This window comes from Poecile atricapillus, chromosome 2 (genome assembly GCF_030490865.1).
Source record: "Poecile atricapillus isolate bPoeAtr1 chromosome 2, bPoeAtr1.hap1, whole genome shotgun sequence".
NCBI lineage: Eukaryota > Metazoa > Chordata > Aves > Passeriformes > Paridae > Poecile > Poecile atricapillus.
Window position 1 is genome coordinate 16,685,158 of NC_081250.1, and position 20,530 is coordinate 16,705,687.

A 20,530-nucleotide genomic window follows, 5' to 3' on the forward strand; every position below is an offset into this window, starting at 1 on the left:
CTTGTGAATTACACCTTGATAATACCTGTAAGTACCTGAGTATATGCCTGTGAGTGCATAAACGCTTGCTAACATTTTGATTTCAGACTTGTTCTTCATAACAGGCTGCAGGTGAAAGAGAACTATAATATCCTTCCACAGTACCCTGTTTACTTTCTCTGCATTTGTTTATGCCTGGAGCAAATTATTGTTTTAACTTTCATTAGCTGCCGAGCCTGCTTAGCACCCCACAGCCTGGACAGCTCTGCTTTGTGATAGACACTAAGAGCTCAGAGGAGTGGAGAAGGACAGAGCCTCACTGCAACACCATGATTTCTAAGATTCACATTTCATTGGAATGGCTATGATTATTCCTGGAGAAGAATTTGATTTGTAATTTCCAATTAAAAAAAAACCAACAAAACAAGCCGTGTGGGTTTAAAGTCTCATTATACAAAAAAGACAGGTCTGTAGCTGTACATCATAGCTGGAAGGTAAATAGAAAAGAGGATTACTGGTGTTACTCTTTTCCTGCGGTTTTCTGATTCATTTCTGGAGTGAGTGTAGAAATACAGCTTTAGGGATCAACATTTTAATGTAAGCAAATACATCTTTCATGAGGACCTCGATTTAATCTGTATTGTTTCAAGTATAACTTCTATAAATGATGGAGGACAATAACTTGATTTAAATTTTTGTCAGTTTGGTAGCTGGGCAGGCCAGCTGGGGGATGGAAGAGCCCACTTGATCGGAGTATATACAAACAGGTGTGACTTTTTTAAGTGTCTGATTGAACTCTGTGTTCAGCTTAGCTGATTCATGATTAAGCTGAGGTCTATTGCTAGAAATGCCAATGGTATTTTTGCAGGCGTGGTGAGAGGTGGGAACTGCAGTTAAAAGGGTCAGGAAAGACCCCGTACTCCAGGTAAGTTGCAGTCATTCTGTGTACTCTAAACCAGAATGTTTTCTTTTTGAAATTTGCCTTGATTTAATGACCTCTTCCTTGTTTCTCTGTTCTCCATAGGAATGGTGATGGAAGAGCTGTGCTTCGCTCTTCTGTTCGAGAGTTTTTATGTAGTGAGGCCATGCACTATCTTGGAATTCCTACAAGCAGAGCTGCTAGGTATTTTTTCTTTCCTTTGTTCACAGTATACTAATTACAGGTAATTTTGTGACTGAATTTCACTGAATATCAATAAAGCAGGACAGTTAGTTTCCAGGATGAAAGATCTCTTCATATGTATGCAATCAGAACAAAATACATTCTCCACAAATTTTTGGATAAAACCTTCCAATAATAATAAGCTACAGCAATTAATTGCATCACATAGTTTGCTGGATTCTAGAAATACTACTTAACTGCTTTAGTGTAGTAAAGACTCATTTCTGTAAAATTAGTCCAAATTCTAGAATCTAGCCAACTAGGAAAATGTTGAAAGTGGGTATTTTTGTACTGTCATTTTTAAGATTGCTGGGAAAAATTGTCAGTCATTAATAATAATAATACATTATGTTTATATATTATATATACATATATATATATATAATACATTAATATTGGAGGTAGAACTGAATGAAGGCAGTTAGGAGACAAACACATTTATTCATTTGGATGATTTTCTCAGAATCAAGTAACTGAATATTTTCAGATGATCGTGTTTAAAATGCCAAGTTCACTTTGTGTTCCAAGTAGTCTCAAGTCTGTACTGCAGTGTTTAAGGCTTCAAATAAAGCAAATGTTCTGCAGAAAAGGCCTGTACTCAGCTGCCACATGGCTAGGTGTCTGTATTTGCAAAGTGTCTGCAAATCTCTTTAGCATTAGTTCTAACTCATTTGCTCTATTAAAGTGCAGTGTTTGTAAATGACATTTTTGATGGTTTATTCATTGACTTCATCTTGAGACTCTTTGCTGTTGGCTGTTAATGCAGAACTTCAAATCTGTCTGAATATCAGTACGAAATCATTTGGCAGGTTAGAGCCTCTCTTTGCTGTCATCTCAACAAATTGTTCAGTGCAAAACCAGTATGAAATTACCCCTTTACTGTGCACAAATTCTACTGAGCACACAGTGTGCTTTAGTTCTCTGCTGGCAGATTGATTAAATGCCTGGCTCTCTTAACTGTTGTACAAGCTCTGCAGACTGTTTGCAAGACTTAATTTGGAAAAACCCCAGCTGACAGCCATATTCTTCCCGATGGGGAGCTGTTGTACTGAGGCTGGTGGGATGCACTTAACAGAGGTCTTGTCAAGTCTTGGCAGAAGTGGGAGGAAAAACCTTATGGCTTATGCCAGAACACCCAGCAGGTTGGTTTGCTCTATTAATTTTAAGTACTGTGTTCCCAATAGGGTGCTACAGTTTATGACTGTACTGCCAGATACAGAACACTTCATACAGTACCATTTTAGTCACACGCTGGGACTACCAGTGAGCAGTGTTACGCATTAAGTCAAAAAAGGGAACCAATGTGCGTAGTTTTCCGAGTGGCTTTACTTGCACAGGGCTTGATGTTCATGTGGAACAGCAGACAGATCACTGGAAGTGTAAAGTCATGCCTTTAAGTGAGAGCCAGGAAGGGAGGGATATAATCCTTCCATCCATCCATCCATCCATCCATCCATCCATCCATCCATCCATCCATCCATCCATCCATCCATCCATCCATCCATCCATCCTTCCTTCCTTCCTTCCTTCCTTCCATCCATCCATCCATCCATCCATCCATCCATCCATCCATCCATCCATCTATCCATCCATCCATCCATCCATCCATCCATCCATCCATCCATCCATCCATCCATCCATCCTTCCTTCCATCCGTCCATCCATCCATCCATCCATCCATCCATCCATCCATCCATCCATCCATCCATCCATCCATCCATCCATCCATCTATCCATCCATCCATCCATCCATCCATCCATCCATCCATCCATCCATCCATCAGCACTGTTCCAACTTCTTTGGTGTAAGAGCAATTTCAGTGCTCTGTGTCCTATGGGTGAGCGTACAGCTGGTCTTCTCTCCAGTAATGGTGTTTACCACCTACAGGGACCATTGGAGAACTGCTTTTCTAGTGGAAATGTGTGTTCAAGTGGCTGCTCAGATACCTGGCTGGCTCTCAAGTGTTGCATGTCCATACTAGCTGAATGTTGATGCCCCCATGGATTTTTTATCTGCAATAGAAGTGCTGGTATTCTGAAGGAATTTTGCAGAGAGCCTGCTAAGAGTTACACAGTGAAAAGAAAACAAGCCTTCTGCCATAGGTTTGTTCAAAACAGTTGAGTTTAGTAGCACAACTTTTGTGCCTTCTGTCCCCTAGTGCTCTGCTGCACACAGTATATTGTAGGTGTCTGAGGTTTCTTCCCTGGTTCTCATTTTTTTTTCTCTTGAAGGATTAAGATTTTCTTCTTCCATCTCATTTATGTCAGAACTTTTTGTACTTAATCCTGCAGACATACCAATTGGTTCCAAATGGGTATTTAAAAAAGCAAAAACGAATCCTAATTCTACTTGTATCAGTACAGCTCCAATAAAAGGAGCAGATTGATTTCTATATATTTTCCCCTCCTGAAATAATTCACTGCCTGTTCTTTGCAGTTAACAGAACATTCAGTTTTAATAGCTACTAGATATCTTCAAAAATGCTTAATATAATAACAATAATTTAGTTTCAAACCCACAGTTACTGTTGCAAGCAACTGCACTATGAAGGACTTTGTGCTATTTCTTTTCATGACCTTTTTGTACATATTTATATGCATACCCCACATTTTTGGTTAAACTGAATTCTTTCTAAAATTTCAATGCTAAAATATGTAAAACCAGAATCTAGTGTACTTCCAAAATTTAACTTTTGGGAATTAACAGTGTGACCATCTTCAGTCATATTTATGAATGGAATATTAGGCTTGTGTCTTGTTCCTTGCTGTGCACCTTGAAAAATAGTTTGGTTCTGTCTTCTCTGCTCTCTTCAACTACCTAATAGGTAGCAGATATAAGTAACTGCATTAAATGTCAAGTAGCATGCCACCCAACTATATTCTGAATCATAGAATTGTGATTTGGATTGGAAGAGACTTTTATTGGTCTAGTCCAATTCCCCCTCAATGAGCAGGGGCATCTTCACTAAATCAGGGTGTTCAAAGCCCACTCTAACTTGACCTTGAATGTTTCCATGGATAGGGCATCTACCACCTTTTTGGGCAACCTGTTCCAGTGTCCCACCACCCTCAGAATAAAAAACTTCTTCCTGATGTCTAATCTAAGCCTGCCCCTTTTCAGTTTACAGCCATTCCCCCTTGTCCTATTGCTAGAGGCCCTGGTAAAGAGTACCTGTTCCAGCCAGCTTTGGGGACTGGAGGGTGCTGTGAGGTCTCCCCGTACTCCCCACGTGCAGCCCTAACTCTCTCAGTCCATCCTCATGGGAGAGGTGCTTCAGCTCTCTGGTCATTTCTGTGGCCCTCCTCTGGACTCACTCCAGTAGGTCCATGTCTCTCCTGAATAGAGTAGTAATTTCTAGTTATCAAAAACAAACAAAAAAAGAACTATACAAAATGAGCTGAATTATCCTCCTGCTAGATTCTTGAACTAGGGGTCTTCTGAGCCTATTGAGGGGCTAAGATCTCTTTCAGAAGATGGCACCAAGCTGGATTGTCAGTGTAATCCCAGTTGCTTTGGAGAGAAAACTTCCTACTTTTTAATCTTGGAGGAACATGATGCCTTTGCATAGATGATTGATTCTTCCTGATAGAATAGAAAATACAATGAAATTATGTACTTTATTTCATAGAATTAATCTAAATTGTGAAATATTTTAAAGCAAGTTGTATGGAACTCTCACAGACCTCATGACATGTTTGGATAAACATGAAAATTTATAGAATGTGAAGAATTTTAAGGCAAATGAAAGGAAGAGATTGCTTTTAAAAGTCCAAGTACCAGTTGCTAAGGGTCACAGACCTGTCACTGAAGTTTCTGAGATCATTTTGGTGCATGTAATGGGCAACCTCCACCTGATGCAACAATTTGGTTTCTAATTTCTCTCTCCTCAAAATTTTCATGTTGTCCCCAGGGAAATTGTGACTTAGTTAATGTTGCAGTCACACTAATCTGTCACTCAGGTTCCATGTGAATGCACTGCTCTTTTTGGCAGCCATCTCCCCAAGAACAGTGAAAGTAACAAAATTGGACAACATTGCTTTAAATACAAAATAAATGCATTTTGGTCATGAACCTTAGTAAGCCTCAGCATCGTCTTTGCCCGTGTCATTTGTAAATACAAAGCTATGCCACTAAAACAGTGTTTCTTTTTATGAAGAAAATTAATTTCTATAAAATACCGCTTTGATCTTGGTTATGAATTATTTTTTCTGAGATAACTTTTAATGTTCATTTCTTGTTTGCTACAGCTTAGTTGTAAGTGACGATGATGTGTGGAGAGACCAGTTTTACAATGGAAATATTAAGAAAGAAAGAGGTAATGAACATATTTTAAAATGTTACAACATTGTAAATTAATTCTCCATAAAAAATGTGTAATAAAAAGTAATAAATTGACTTAATTTAATTTATTAAGATATAAAACCCTCTCCTGAGAAAATCAATCTGAAACATATCTTGGTTGAAGAAATTAAGCCCTCTGAACAGGTCTTCTATGATTGTGGCATAAGTATTGTGGCAAGAATATAATTTTCATTTCCCATTACAAAATTGTTATTAAAAACTAGGGGAATTTTCCATTGTTTTGACAGCAATACCAGGATGGGTGGAATGCAATTGTGGCCATGTCATTGCTACATCATCTATACATGCTCTGAAAGAGTCAGATGCCACAGCATGGAGAAAATCTGTTTGTGTTCTTTCTTTGAGGCTGGCATTTCTGGAGCAATTCTAATATTAATGCACTAACAGAATTTTGCCTGTGGTTGCTGGTATAACAAATCAAGCTTTATCATTAAAATGCTTATGTAGTAAAATAATGTTATACATATTCATCTGTTATGTGTTAGGCATCCTTACAAAATATTTTAACTGTGCATATATAAACTCTGTGTCTATAGAAACAACACATGGTGGCTTTTGCTATGGAACTGTTTTATTTTGCTGATACTCTGTTTACATTTAAACACACTTGTCTCTGTATTTAAGGTGCAATAGTGCTACGACTTGCCAAATCATGGTTTCGTATAGGATCCTTGGAAATCTTAGCTCATTCAGGGGAACTGGACTTACTAAGGTTTGAATTGAATCTTCATAGTAACTGTAATAGTTTTCTCAACAATCAAATTACATTGGAATTCATTTTTACAGTTGGAATTTAGACATAAATTATTTAGCAAGTAAGATTACATAATTTAGAAAGGAAACCTGCTATTTTTATACAGGCATACCAAAGATCTTACAAGGGTTAAAACGCTTTGAGATGTTTCTAAAGGCCTGGATCTCACAAAATGAGGAAAGTTTTATACCAAAGTAGTTCTGGTAACTAAGCACTAGGGAGGAGTTGTTTGTTTTGGAAAGATTTGTAAGTTGAAAGTGTAAGTTCATACATTTCTCAGTTTTCTGTGAGAGTTCCGGCAAATTTTAATGCAGGTGTCCCATTTCCCTAAGCCTGTCTTGTAGAGCACTGTTTTGGGAATGGCCAGTTACTGTGAAAGTAACCCTGCTTCATAGGAATTCAGCTGTAACTTTTTCTTTTGAGAATTCTGATGTAGAATTCCTTGTAATCTTATACTGGTTTTTTTTTGAAATGCAAAGGTTTTTTCCCTAAAAAATGGATATTGCTGCATGCAAGACCATATCCTGGTATGCTCTGGAGATTTAATGGTGGGATAATTTTAACCATGTGGCAGTCTCCAGTTGTACGTATGACTACAAGCTTAGGTTTTATCTCTAAGCATTTGGAAGAGCTTAATCTAACATTCATTGGAATAAATAGACTTTAATAACTATTTGTGGCAAGCTGTAGGTCAGCATTTTGCTGTTTGAGAACAATAATTTTTAATGATCAGTTCCAAAGTACCAGTTTTGTTTAAAGAATTCTGTTTCTGCTATTACAGAAGATTGCTAGACTTTATCATCCAGGAACATTTTCCATCGATAGCTATGAATAATTCAAATAGATACCTGGTAAGTCTTTTTTAAGACTATTTTTATTTTCCACAAGGATGTGAACAAAAATTACAGGAAGATCTTCACAATTTCAAGTTTTATAGGATTTTAAAATTTGAAGTAAGCTTCCAGGTTTTATTATCAAAAGTTTGTTAATTCTCAGCAGTAAAAATCTGCTTCTTGATTTTTTTTTTTGTTTTCTCAAAGTCAAATATGAACATTTTTCACCAGTTTCCATTATGCAAATGTTTATTATGAAGCTTCCATTTTTGTTCACTTACTGCTCAGGTTGTTGGTGAACAGTGGTCATGAAATGATGAAGTATGCTTTTGCTAATGTAAATGTAGCATATATAGTATATTCTAGTATACTGCCTAGGATATATAGTGTCTTAGTTTTTTTTTTGTTGTTGTTGCTTTTATTTTACTTCTTAACTTCTTTAAGGGCATCTGTGTATACTTATTTAACTATAGTCTTTGCTGGATAAGGTTATTATGCATTCACATAATTTAGAATGGGAATGAAAAATCCTGACAGATACATAGATTTGAAAAATAGAATGTATTACATATTTCTAAAGCTAATAAAATGCTTATGTATTTCAATATGTTTGATACAGAGACCTTGAACTAAAAGATGTATTTCATTTTAGGAATTTTTCTCTACAGTCGTGTCAGAGACTGCAAATCTCATTTCCTTGTGGATGTCTGTGGGGTTTGCACATGGTAAGGTGCCAGATGGCATTGGCTTTAGGGGAGGGACACTTTGCAGTAAAGTACTTAAAAATGGGTTTTATTTGTCACCATCTTCAGTTCTGCTGATGTCTTCACCTGCAGCTTTATCTGTTACACAAGGGGTTTTTGTAAGGGTTATGTTGTCTGATCTCTCAGAGCACAGCTGTGACAGGATGAGAATAGGGGAGCAGGAATTCTCAGAGCTGCTGCAACAGGACAATGTTAAAGACAGGGTACTGATGCCACATGTAAGTTTAACTGCTCTGAATTTGATCCATCCACATAAAGCCCTGGCCTTTTACAGTGCACAGGAGGCAGAGCTGTCCAGCTTTTTGCAGATTTGTGGGATTAACCCCAAAACAGCGGTGGGAGCAGGAGCCTCAGTGTCCTGCGGGGCGTGGGCTGGGGGCACAGGGACAGGTACGTTTTCCAGAGTCTGATTCCTGAGAGCTCTTTAAATTCAGTGGACCTGTTTCACAGCAAATTGCCTAGAGATTTGGGTTCAGGTGGAATTTTAACTTCTGTCTCTCCTTTCTGTTTAACTGTAGGGGTGTGCAATACAGATAACTTCAGTTTGTTGTCCATAACAATAGATTATGGTCCATTTGGATTTATGGACTCCTATGATCCAAGTGAGTGTAACACCTGTTTTTATTTTTTTGTTTTTGTTACTTAAGATAATCTTTTTATATTAAATTATATGGTTTCCATTGCATGAAAACCTCTTTTCATTATTAGCAGAAAAACCATAAGCATATGTACTATTTGAAGAGCTTTAGGGGAAAAAATTGCATCAGTGACCAGTTTTATGACACACTGTACAGGTAGCATTCAAGGACGAAAAGTCTTGAATTTTTTAAATGAAATATTACTATTAAACCCATTTCCATGAGACTGTTTCCACTTGAACACCATCAATTCAATAGATGCTACAACAGAAGCCAAGAAAACTAAAAATTTTATATTGCTGGAAGCAGCCAAAAGCAGAAGTGGAAGACAGTAACTTTGCATGCATGAAGCTCTAGCTGTATAGTCACAGCAGCTAATTATATGTTGGAAGGAAAGAAATCAAACCTACACAGTCATGGTAACCTTTCTTTGAAAGTCTTAACTCAGTCTGGGATTGATAGACACACATTCAGTACGTACATAAATGTGTATTCTTAGAATATTGTTTATAGTTTCCAACTGAACAAACTTCAGAATCAGCAGTGGTTACCTTGCTATGTGTTTTCATGCCTGCAGCCTCAAATTAAGGAAAAGTCATGAGAATAAATGTCATATTGTTTCTATTGTATTGAACAAAATGGAGCTTTTTTGCTTTTAGCTCTCTCTCTGTAGGGTGGCTTGACTCCAGCTGGCAGTTAAGGACCCACAAGCCACTTGTTCACTCCTGCTTGCTGTGGGCTGAGGGAGAGAATTAGAGAAGCAAGGCTAAGAAAAAGCTTATGGGTCAAGATAAAGACATCTGAATAAATCAAGGGGAAAAAGGGGCACTAGCAACCAGCAGCTGGTGGAAAGACAATCATTCACCATATCTCACCAGCAGGCTGAAGCTAAGTCAGACCCCAAGTAACAGCTGCCTTGGAAAAACTACCCCCAGTTTTTATTGCTGATCATGATGTTACAGGTGTCGAATATCCCTTTGGTCAGCTGGGCTCAGCTGTTACAGCTGCATCCCCTCCTAGCCTCTTACCCACCCCAGCCTCATTTTCTGGGGTTGCAGAGTGAGAATAGAGCCCTTGGTGCTGGACCAGCCCTGCTGAGCTGTGTGTAGAACTTTGCTGTGCTCTCAGCACTGTTTCAGTCACAAGTCCAACTCATAATGCCAGACTGGCTGCTGTGAAGAGAACTGACTCTGTCCCAGCCAGACAGTGCACCCTAGAGCCAGATGAGAGGGTTAGAGTTGAAATTCAGCTTTGAACCACTTGCCAGATCTGACAGATGAGGTACCAGTCTCCTCCTTAGAGCTCCACTTGTGTCAGTGTCCTGTGAGGGCTCAGGCGATGCTGTGGGCATTGATCAGCTTACCTGGGTTTGACCTGAGTGAGGGTTCCCACTGATCCCTGCAGAGACTGCTGCTGTAGGTAGGCATAGATTTTACTTCTGGATACCTGTAAATTGCATGGCAGGTGTTTATTATCTCTCAGATAATGGATTTGCATACTAGAACACATTAGGCCTTATTTTTATGTGAATACAAAGCTTGCTTGTCCAATTGAAACAAATCTTGCTTAGGTGGCCTATTAAGTACATGTTCACTGTATGTGTGACTTTTCCATAAATACTTAAATCCTGAATCTAGTTGGACATTTGCTTGCTTAATCTATGTGCTAAATAGTAGCACTAGATGTAGTAAAAATATTTGGTTTAAGTATAAAAGACAGTGTTTTTAATGCAAAAATGGTCTTTTTCTCTGTAACCATCTGAATTTACCTTGTATCTTTAGGTAGGAAAATGTCACTTGTGACACATGGGAACTTGTGTGTGAAGGTTATATTCCTTAGATTTTCAAATAATAGATCTTGAGTTAATTCACTTTAAATAAATGTTCTTGTGATCTGATTTTAAATATTTAGTAGTTTTAGGTCTTCTATAAGTTTGCTGTCTAAATGTAAAAATTAATGTATTTCAGTATCTCAACATTGATTGTTAATTGTAATTACTCTGTTACAGAAAACTAACATTTTGTTTGAAACAGATTTTGTTCCAAACACATCCGATGATGAAAGGAGGTATAAAATAGGAAATCAGGCAAGTGTTGGTCTGTTTAATCTGAGCAAGCTGTTACAAGCTCTAAAACCTTTATTGGATCCCAGGCAAAAGCAGCTGTAAGTAATCCTTAAAATATCGTAATGCTTAAAGGAACTAGTGAGATGGGAGGCACTGTAATCACCATATGCTTAGGAAAGAAAGGGATTAGCTTTTAAAATATTTTACTTTTTTTTTTTAACTGGAAATTGATTCTGGGTTAATTATTGGCCAGAATAAGATTAGAGGGTGGGGAGAAAAGTTTTTGTTGGTCATAAATTGTAGTAAAATAGGACCACAGAGAGGTATTAGATGTTGTGTGATCCTGCCTCCTTCCACTAAGGTAGGACCTTTGCCTGTAGTTTTCTGTTCTAAGTTTGTCTAGCTTGTTTTGTAAGATACTTACTTAGGAAGACCATGCACCCTCCTGAAGTAATGAAGTAGTATTTTAATAGCCTCTTGTAAAGATCCTTATATGAAGAACAAATCCCTGATGATTCAGAGTATCAGTGTTTCTGAGATAGCAGGCAGAAGTTTTCATTGGTTAAAGTACAGCAGGATTATACCTGCAGCAGCATTGTAGCTCCTTAGAACTTGACATTTCTTTTGTTTTGCAGAGCTTCCCAAATTTTGGAGGGGTATGGTGACCACTATTACAGTCGGTATGCGCTTTCAGAACTGAAACCTTCTAGTCTCAATACTGTAAAATATATTATGTTCACAATTTCCATATTTTGTTACTATTTTCAGTTTCACAGAACTATTCAAAACAAAATTGGGTCTTCTTGGGGAGAAGGAGAATGATAACTACTTGATTGCTTTCCTCTTAAAAGTGAGTTTACTTTGCTAATTTTGCTGGCAAACATCTGAACTGACACCCCACACTTGAAAAGCATTCATAGAAGTATCTTTATTCACTAGATTATGGAAGATACAAAGGCTGACTTTACAATGACATTCCGAGAGCTGAGTGAAATTACTGCAGACCAGTTAAAGGAGCTCCATATTCCTGAGGTATAAATACAAGCACCCAATCTTAGAAATACTTAATAAAAAAAGAGTAAATCAAGTTGAGAAAAACCATAATATAGTAGAGGCTACCTCAAGCCATGATTCATCTGAGAAATATAAGATTGTATCATTTTTAAGGGACAGAGGGACTAATATACCTGTGTCAGGCTACCACCCCTTGTTAAGCCTGTGTCTGGTAATGATGGATATGTTAATCAAAAGTACTAATGAAAGGTGCATTAATGAAGAATGCTGAAGTCAGATTTTGGTACAGGTTCAATATGGGTAGTCATAAATACTGATATACGATGGGGAACGTGATTTTCTTCACATTGATGTGGGTCTGCTACAAAGAACTTTCTTCCCCCTCATCTCCCTTTTTTGATTTGTTTGAGAGTACCTTTTACCAACAAGTGCAGTTTCACAGGGCTCATGAGGAAAATTACAGCCTCAGGTCAACCAAACTGTTCCTGACATGGGTTTACCAGGCAGCCTAAACCTGTGCTCTCAGGTGTGTTTGTTTGTCTTGGTATCTGATGGTAAGTGAGATCCCATCTCAGCATAAACTCCTGCTAGAACCCTTTGCCCAGATTTGCCTCTGCCCTTCCTTGAGCACAAGACTGATTTTAAATGTAACTTAAAGCATAAGAATACATTTTGCTATTGTGTCCTGCTCAGCCTGCTATCCCATCCTGTGTTGCTGATAACTTAGCCTGAATTTATTCTTCAGGACCAAGTATAACCATAGATAAAAGCCTTGAGAGTATTTAGGTTTTTTTGCCTGGATTTAGTGCAATCTTTGAAAGTGGAAATACAGCTGAAATATTTGAACTGGACGGAGGTGCTAGGCAAGTCATAATTGGATAAAAAAGCAAAAGGGAAATTCTGAAAAGGAAGCTTGTAATCTGGTTCTGAAAAGCAACCTAATCTGGGAAGTAAAAGCCTTTTTGCAAGAGCCAAAATTATTTTTTTTTCTCTTATTCTTTAATACAGTGCCTTTTCCATGGGATGAATATTGTTCATTTTGCCTGGGAAACTTCATTGCCTTCCCCAAACATCTGATTTATGTCTGTTTTTGAGGCCAATTTAAAATGAGGGCAGGTGGACTTTGGAGGTTGTTTTTAGGCAGCAGGAATGTAAAACACAGAATGAAAATGAGGAGTTGATGGTTCTTTTTCCAAGTATAATTAAGAGGTTTTGAGCAAATTTTCTGGTTCTCCTTGGTTTTTTCTATTAAGTAAGAAGTCTGTCCTGACTTTTTCTATGAACTTGAAGCCATTAAGATGTTAAAAGTTTAGATACTCTAGAGGTAAGCAACAAAAAGAACCCCAGGAGCTGTGGCTTTGGAATTAATCATTTGCACAGGAGGGTGATAAGTGGATGGATGTGTTTGAAACAAGGTATTTTTGTCATAAAACCCAAGGGATTTTTCCATTTATGGCAACTCCATCTCCCCATCTTTGAAGGTGTTGGCTGAGGAACCAGCGATTGTGGTGGAGTTGTGACCCTGCTGCTACACCGAGGGTCGTTTCCAGCTTTCACTTGGTAGCAACCTGATCTTTTTTTTTCCTCGCAATGAAATTATTTATCCCACAAATTCTGAGTTCTGAAGCTGATGTGGAAAAACAACTACAATTTTATGCTGGTGAAAAGGTTTAATTGTTTTAAAGAATTTCAATTTTAAAGTAATTTCACTTCTGTTTCTTTACACACCGATAATTTTATGAGTAAGTTTTCATATTGATTTGTACATCACTTAAGATTTTTTCAGCTGCATACCAAAATTGACCTAAAAATGCCAGGATCCTTTGGGAACACTGCAGGAGTCCTTATATTTAGTATTAACTGAAAACATTCTGAAATTCCTCCTAAAGCAGCCTACCTCTGCACATCTTTGAACAAACTCCAGATTCTCACACTCACCTGTTATCCACCTGCCTGATTCCCAGCTCTTAGTCATTTCTGTGCTCATTTTTATGATCAAATATAGTTTTCATATATTTTTACTCTTATTCCTCAAAAAAAAAAAACAACAAAAAACCCCAGATGAGATCAAAACTACTTCTCTACTTCTTCTTACTTTTAATTTCCCTTACTTTTTTTTTCTTGAATATGTGCTGTTTAGCTCCTTTTATCTATGTCCATTTCTTCCTAATCTGTTCTTTCTCTGAAGTCTGTGAGCTTTGGCTGCTTTCAGCTCAGGAATATGAAGCAGCTGTTAGCTCAGTGTAATCAGCCAGGGAGGCCTGGTTTGTGTTTGCTGGCCATCACTGGAGGCAATAAGCCCAAGCTCTGATTTCTTGCTGTTGGCCTTTTCCAAGTTCTGTATCCTCTCCTGCTGTCTCTATTCTCAGTTTTCTCCTATACCTGTAGCCTTTAGTTTCCCTTTCTCTCCACCTTTTCTTTATTTATATATTTTGCTTATTGTACAATTTTTGATGAAAAAAAATCTCTGTGAATATATCTGACCCATGTACAAATCTCAGAAGAGAGTGAAACCTGTAATTATATAGCTTAAAAGAATGAAATAGGTCAGACAATAAGCCAAGGGTGAAGTACTTGAGGTGTTTAGATAAAATTTGTCATCCATTTGTCATTGGATGTATCATGCTAGCAAAAAGGAATAATTCAAATACAGAGGAAGAGAGACTAGTAGAATGCTTAGGGAGAAAATTGTTTGAAGGGTCATCATATGTTTGCCTTTTAAATCCTTTTATTGTTCATTGTCCTGATTTCAGCTGGGGAAGAGTTAATTTTCTTCCTAGTAGTACAGTGCTATGTCTTGGGCTTAGATTGTGAATAATGCTGATAACACACTGATGGTTTAGTTGTTGCTGAGCAGGCCTTACACTAAGTCAAGGACTTTTCAGCTCCTCATGGTGCTCTGCCAGCAAGGAGACTGGGGGTACACAAGAAGCTGGGAGGGGACAGAGCCAGGACAGCTGACCCAAACTGGCCAAAGGGATATCCCACAGCATTTGGTGTCATGCTCAGCAAATAATCTAGGGGAGAGCCGAGGGGAACGCTGCTTGGGAACTGGCTGGGCATAGGTGGGTGAGAAATTGTTTTTTCAATGGCATCACTTGTTTCTGTCGGGTTTTATTTCTCTCTCCTTTTCTTATTTTCATTGCTGTTATTACTATTATTATTGTTATTATGAAATAGTTTCAGTTATTAAAATGTTCTTATCTCAATCCATGAGTTTTCTTACTTTTAACCTTCCTCTAAAGCCCCATTGAGGGGGAGCATGAGCAAGTGGTTATGTGAGGCTTAGTTGCCAGATGGGCTTAAAGGACATTATTTGTTGCTTACTTTGGTTTTTGCTTAACAGGAAAATAATTCTGATTATCTGTCAATAAATGTTTCTTTCTCTTTAGGAGTTCTGGGCTCTCCAGGATCTGGGTAAACACAAATTATTTTCAGAATGGGTCACTATGTACCTCCTGAGATTAAAAAGGTAAGTCTGATTGCAGTTTAAAGTGTGTATTTCCCAGAAGCAGGCAACTTTGATCTGCAGTGATTTTCCATAGTCTTTAGCAGGTCTAATAAACTGGCCCAAGCATGGTTTCATACACCTTTTTTTGTCTTCATGGTTTTAGATGGTGCTGGATTCAACAATAATTACTGCTGTAGTTCTGTTTTGACACACAGGTACATAAAAATGACATGGAAGGAATAATTTCTATTCTTTGTCCTTCATTGAGCACCTGATCAGTTTTCTTTGGTTAACAGTTTTTCTTAAAATATCAATCCTACAGACTCAAAGAATCACAAATAGACTTTGCAAGTACATAGGAATGAATAGTGTTTAATTACTGTTTATATATGAATATTTACTATGTAATAACATTGTGGTGGCAGGAGATGGAAGTTGAACAGTTGCAAATGCACAGATTGTATTTGGAAACCATGGTGTTGCATAGATAGGAATGCACAGGATTCTTTTGTGTTAAATCGATAAAAAATATGTCATTTTTTTCTTAGTTATATATGGTATGCATGGCTAATAATAGTGAAAATAAATACATATCAGGTACTTGGAAATTTTATGCAGAAAATACAATTCTTAGGGGAGAAATCAATACAAGGCACAAAACCTACAAGAATGTGCAGCTTTTTCCAAGTCTAATCATTCTTAGAGATTCACACCACCTTCTGCCAAACAGAAAAGCAGAGCACTTAATGGTTTTAATGGAAGTCAAATAAGATATTTCTAAAAATAAATCAGCATAACCCTCACTAGCCAAAATGCTTTCTGTTTTTCTTCTTTTAATTTGTTTTTTTATGTGTAGTAACAACAATGACTCAGATGCCAAAAGAAGAACAAGAATGGCAAGTGAGTAAAACAACCCAAAGGAATTATACGTTTGCAGATGGCACATATTTATTTACATATGTTTCTTTAGTGTTAGATATTTTTCTTTTTGGGTAGAACTAAAATATTTTTCTGAAGAAGAGAAGTTCTCATTATGCTGCTGCAAATCTTGTAACACCATATATTCATTCTTTCTGTCTCTGTCCTTTCTATGTGCTACAGAGAATTCAGATTTCTGATAGGGACATGCTTTTCCTTTCTGTTGCCCAGAGAAAAAACTCCTTGTGAAAGGACTACCTGGTCATAGAAGGCAAAGGAAAGTGCTTTGATTCTTCAAGTTACTCTAAACACAAAATGGCAAAGGTGCTGCAGTTAGGTATCACAGCAGAAACAGCAGATATGAAACTCCAAGAATTGTTCAGTGGGAGATATTTTTGATCTGCATAAGCTGTGGTAAATTTGTGACATTTGCTTATTAGAGAAAATTAGCAACTGAAAATCAGTGGCCAAAGGGAATGCAGGAACTACAGGATCTGATCAAACTCGGCACAAGAGGCTTTGCTGTTACACTGCTTTGCAGGGTGCCTCCTGCAAAGCAGGATGGAAATGGCTGCACTCTTTTGTCAGATATTGATTGGCCACTTTCTTCTAGAGCTCCAATTGATTTGCTAGGAAAATGGCAGGAACTGGCACTGACTTTCAGTAATGAGATAGTAAAACTACAGAGGGCACAGATGGTTTCAGGTTTGCATCCCCATTTTCTAATGAAGGCTCTATCCTTTTTAAAGAACAATTCTTAAAATTCTATATGCATTTTAGGAAGTTAATATGAAAAGAGCTACCAAGAACAAATACTTGATAGGGTTAAGAAGGGTTTGATAGGGTTAAGAAGCTTCATCTGTGAGTTTCTGAGGCTCTTTGCTCAATTATCATTTTGAGTTTTCAAGCTCCTGTTTTCCTCAGCTAAAATTGAATGCTGAAAACTGTCTAAACACACTTCTTATTTTTCTGTATTTTTGACTCTGCTTTTAGAGAAAATCATGACAATCTGAGGTTTCATTCCAAATCAGAAAGGATCCTAGTTTGTCAATACTCTTCTGCAAACCATCATTATGTTTTTCCATATGCACCTCAGAAGATCTCATAGTACAGGAGATGGATGAAACACAGAAAAGGTTTTGCCTCCAAAATCACACTTGTGCTAATGGTCTTAGTTTTGGTAGCAGTCAAAACTTGATCTGCAAAGATTAATGGTTCAGTTAATTTTCTTCCACATAATCAACCATCACTCTATTCATACTGCAGAGATGCAAAAATTTATAATAGGCTACTAATGTTAGTTTGTTATTGTTTTATTTGAAATCAACACTTCTAGTTGGATTTTTGCTAGCTGCTCCATGTTACAGAGTGACTGAAATTTCTTACAGAGGTTCTGGGATTTTTTTTGTTCTGTTTTATATTTGTACATCTATGCATTTAAATAGATTGCTTAGGTGCCCCTGTGGTCGCCTTAAAATTATTTCAGTTTTTGTTTTGTTTGTTGTTTGTTTGAGCATTTGCTTGTAACAGCTGTGCTGGTCAGCAAAACTTCCAGCAGAAATCTGGCTCAATTCAGTCAATTCTGCATTTTTATCCAGCATTTCATGTTGAAGACAAAACTGTCATGGCTCTTCAGATTCTCAACTGTGTTGGGAAGTTCACTAAACTGTGTACTGCTGTCTTTGACTGACCTTGAATATATTGGCATAAACACCTCATTATTCCTCACCCTTCCCTAATTGTTAGTAAGTGTCATAAAAAAATCTCACTTCTCAAAGTACATTAACTTGAATCATTTGAAGGCATCACTTATTCATTATTTTTATTTTATTCTACCTTGATGTAGTTTTCAGTTCTTAGTAGCGTTTTATCTTGCACCGCCTAAACTTAGTTCTTCTGGAGTTGATCAAAAAGTTTTGACAATCCAAGTCTAAAATTGTATTTCTTTACAAAAGAAGCATGTAAAAAAAGTAGACCAGATCATACTTATAAGGGCACGAAAGTTCTTTTGCTTTGCCCTTTTCTTACCGGGCTTGTATTACTCTTTCATAATTATCTTGTCACTTGTGTTAAATACCAGTATTTTTAAAACCACTGTGAAGCGTGTCAATTTGCAATTGTTAAGAATTTATTTCTGGGACAAATATTCTCCTGATAAAATGACTCACAACTGTAATGTGAATTACCATTTTTTGAATGAGTAATATCTTAACTTTTTCACCTTTAAAAATATTTTTAAAAATAGTTATCACACTTTACTATTGATAAGCCATTTACTGGATTAAATCAAATACTTGACCAGTGCAAATTGCTTTGCCAAGTGGTAAAACACTTTTTTAGCAGTTAGGGCAGAGTGTTGTTATGCCTGTGTAGAGGTTATCAGGATTCCCAGTAGACAGTTGTATTTATTGGCTTTTTTAATATGTCTAAGTACATACTGGACAGTGGGGATGTGAAAAAGAAGAGTGTCTGCGGCCCCTTCTAATATATTATTTGTAAATAAAATAATTTAATAACTAATTGATTATTAGTTGATATATAATTGATATATAATTGATATATATACTCAATTAAAGGAATTGAGTACAGGATAGTTTGAGATGGTAATTTTGATGATTCCTCTGCTTTTTCTAATATGCTGTAAGGGTATTTTTAAGAATATTTTATAAATCTCTGTGGATTTTTAAAAAGAAATATATAAAACTAACATTTATTCATATCTAAAACTAACATTTTTTTCATATAAAACCTACTGGGACATCAGTGGAAAGAGAAGGAGATGAAGTTTGTGTATGTCCATAAATCTCAGACTTTTGGTTTCAAGTGCCTGGATGAAACACCTTTGGTATCACTAATTAATACCTTAATGTAATAAATGCTTACTGAATTGGGAAAAATATACAGACCAATGGCAAATTAAGACTTCAAAGCAGGCTTGAAGTGTTACAATTATTCTGTAATGTTGTTTTGAACATTAGGTAACGGGAAAACTTACTGAAGTAGAATTCTAGGCTTTAATTGCAGAACAAAAATAAGAATTTAATTGACATAATCTGCTAAGAAATTGATAATTAGAGCCATGTGTGCTGATAAGAATTGTCCCTGGCATACAGTTTGACAAAATTCCTTTTACAAGTTGTTAGTAGCTCTGCTGTAGGATATATCCTGGTCTACAAATTCAGCAGTTTCATCTTCCAGTGTAGCTAAATTCTCTCTACTGCTCATTAGACAAAAGCAGCCGGAAACAAGGCAGGGAAACAGTGCAGTTGTCATGAGGGTTTCCAAAAAGATACAACAGACAGCTGTGGAAAAATCTGAGGAGCTTCTGCCTACCCCCAGCCAGGAGAGTAAAAGGGAAGTTGAAAAAGTAGCTTCTAAAATACACAGCTGAAATGTAACATTAAAGGCTTCTATGACTAAACGTTTGTTACATGACATAGAAGGAGTATCTAAGTGCATATGCTCTAAAATATATCTTAGTAATTTCTTTTTAAATTAAACAATACAGTATTCATTTTTGTGATATCCAGAAAGGTTGAACATTAAAATGTTTTCCATCAACACAGCAGGAACCTAGGCCATGATAAACTCATCACACTTGAAAAGCCTGCAGGTGTTCCTGACAAGAAATCCTTCCCATATCAATGTCATATTCTGGGCTAATCTAATTTCTGCTTGGCATTTTGGCACTACTGATACTGCAAGTTTTAAAATCCTTTTAGCAACTCATAGAATTAAGTAGATTGATTAATTCCTTTTCCATTTTATGTGTTTTTTTTCTTGATCTGCAAATTTAAATCTTCTTGAAGATTTCGGTGACATGTTTCAATGACTGTTTCCATTTTGTTGACTATGTCTAGCTAAATTTAATATTATTTACTCTTGGTTTCAGCTGTTAATCCTAGATACATACTTAGGAATTGGATGGCAGAATCAGCAGTGCGAAAAGCTAATTTGAATGATTTCTCAGAGGTAAAATTATATTTTTTTTGTGTCAGATTTAATAATTGTCATAACAGCTAAAGAAACAGTTTTTACATTTACACTTTGAACTGTACTACATTTTGACCAAAATTGTACCATATAACACCAATTGCTATTTAAAATATTAATAAAATTATTAATACTATTAATTATAACATACATAGTAGTGACTATATTAATAGTAGTACTAATAATAGTAAGCAATTAATGTGGTAGTTTCTGGAGCCAGGAGGACATAAGGCAAAGTGGAAAAAAATTTCCTTGTTTACCAGAAAGCATTTTGTATAAAAACTTACCCATTTTTAACTGCTTCCAGGTTCAGCTCCTAGAGCAGGTTTTACAACACCCCTTTCAGAGGCAGGAGGCTGCAGAGAGAGCAGGGTACTCCCTGCGCCCCCCAGCTTGGGCCAAGCATCTGAAAGTCAGCTGTTCATCCTGAGGGAAATTCAAACAAGCAAGAAGAATGATCAAGGTCAAAGCTCAAGCCTTCAAATAGGGCTAATGGATCAAGCCACAGGAACTTCTGTCCCCTTAGACTTTGTGGACTGGAATCTGCTACTGTTCTTGACCAGTTTATGAAGTTTTAAGATTAAAGAAGTGCATCA

At 36.8% G+C, this 20,530-nt stretch overlaps 1 protein-coding gene across 4 annotated transcripts in view; it reads left to right on the forward strand.

Annotated features, from left to right (window-relative positions):
- Positions 1-20,512, forward strand: part of LOC131576354 (protein adenylyltransferase SelO-like) — a 22,601-nt gene extending 2,089 nt beyond the window's left edge. The window contains exons 4-19 of one of the 4 annotated variants that reach the window (XM_058832964.1): positions 682-746; positions 848-904; positions 1,004-1,102; positions 5,390-5,457; positions 6,129-6,216; positions 7,040-7,109; positions 7,744-7,816; positions 8,374-8,457; positions 10,527-10,656; positions 11,194-11,238; positions 11,327-11,408; positions 11,498-11,590; positions 14,965-15,044; positions 15,880-15,923; positions 19,834-19,913; positions 20,242-20,512. In XM_058832964.1, the coding sequence (XP_058688947.1) occupies positions 682-746; positions 848-904; positions 1,004-1,102; positions 5,390-5,457; positions 6,129-6,216; positions 7,040-7,109; positions 7,744-7,816; positions 8,374-8,457; positions 10,527-10,656; positions 11,194-11,238; positions 11,327-11,408; positions 11,498-11,590; positions 14,965-15,044; positions 15,880-15,923; positions 19,834-19,913; positions 20,242-20,364 (1,281 nt within the window). In that variant the 3' untranslated portion in view covers positions 20,365-20,512. The remainder of the gene's footprint in view (positions 1-681; positions 747-847; positions 905-1,003; positions 1,103-5,389; positions 5,458-6,128; positions 6,217-7,039; positions 7,110-7,743; positions 7,817-8,373; positions 8,458-10,526; positions 10,657-11,193; positions 11,239-11,326; positions 11,409-11,497; positions 11,591-14,964; positions 15,045-15,879; positions 15,924-19,833; positions 19,914-20,241) is intronic. The other 3 variants (XR_009276964.1, XM_058832962.1, XM_058832963.1) reach the window with 3 other exon arrangements.
- Positions 20,513-20,530: the final 18 nt, after the last annotated feature.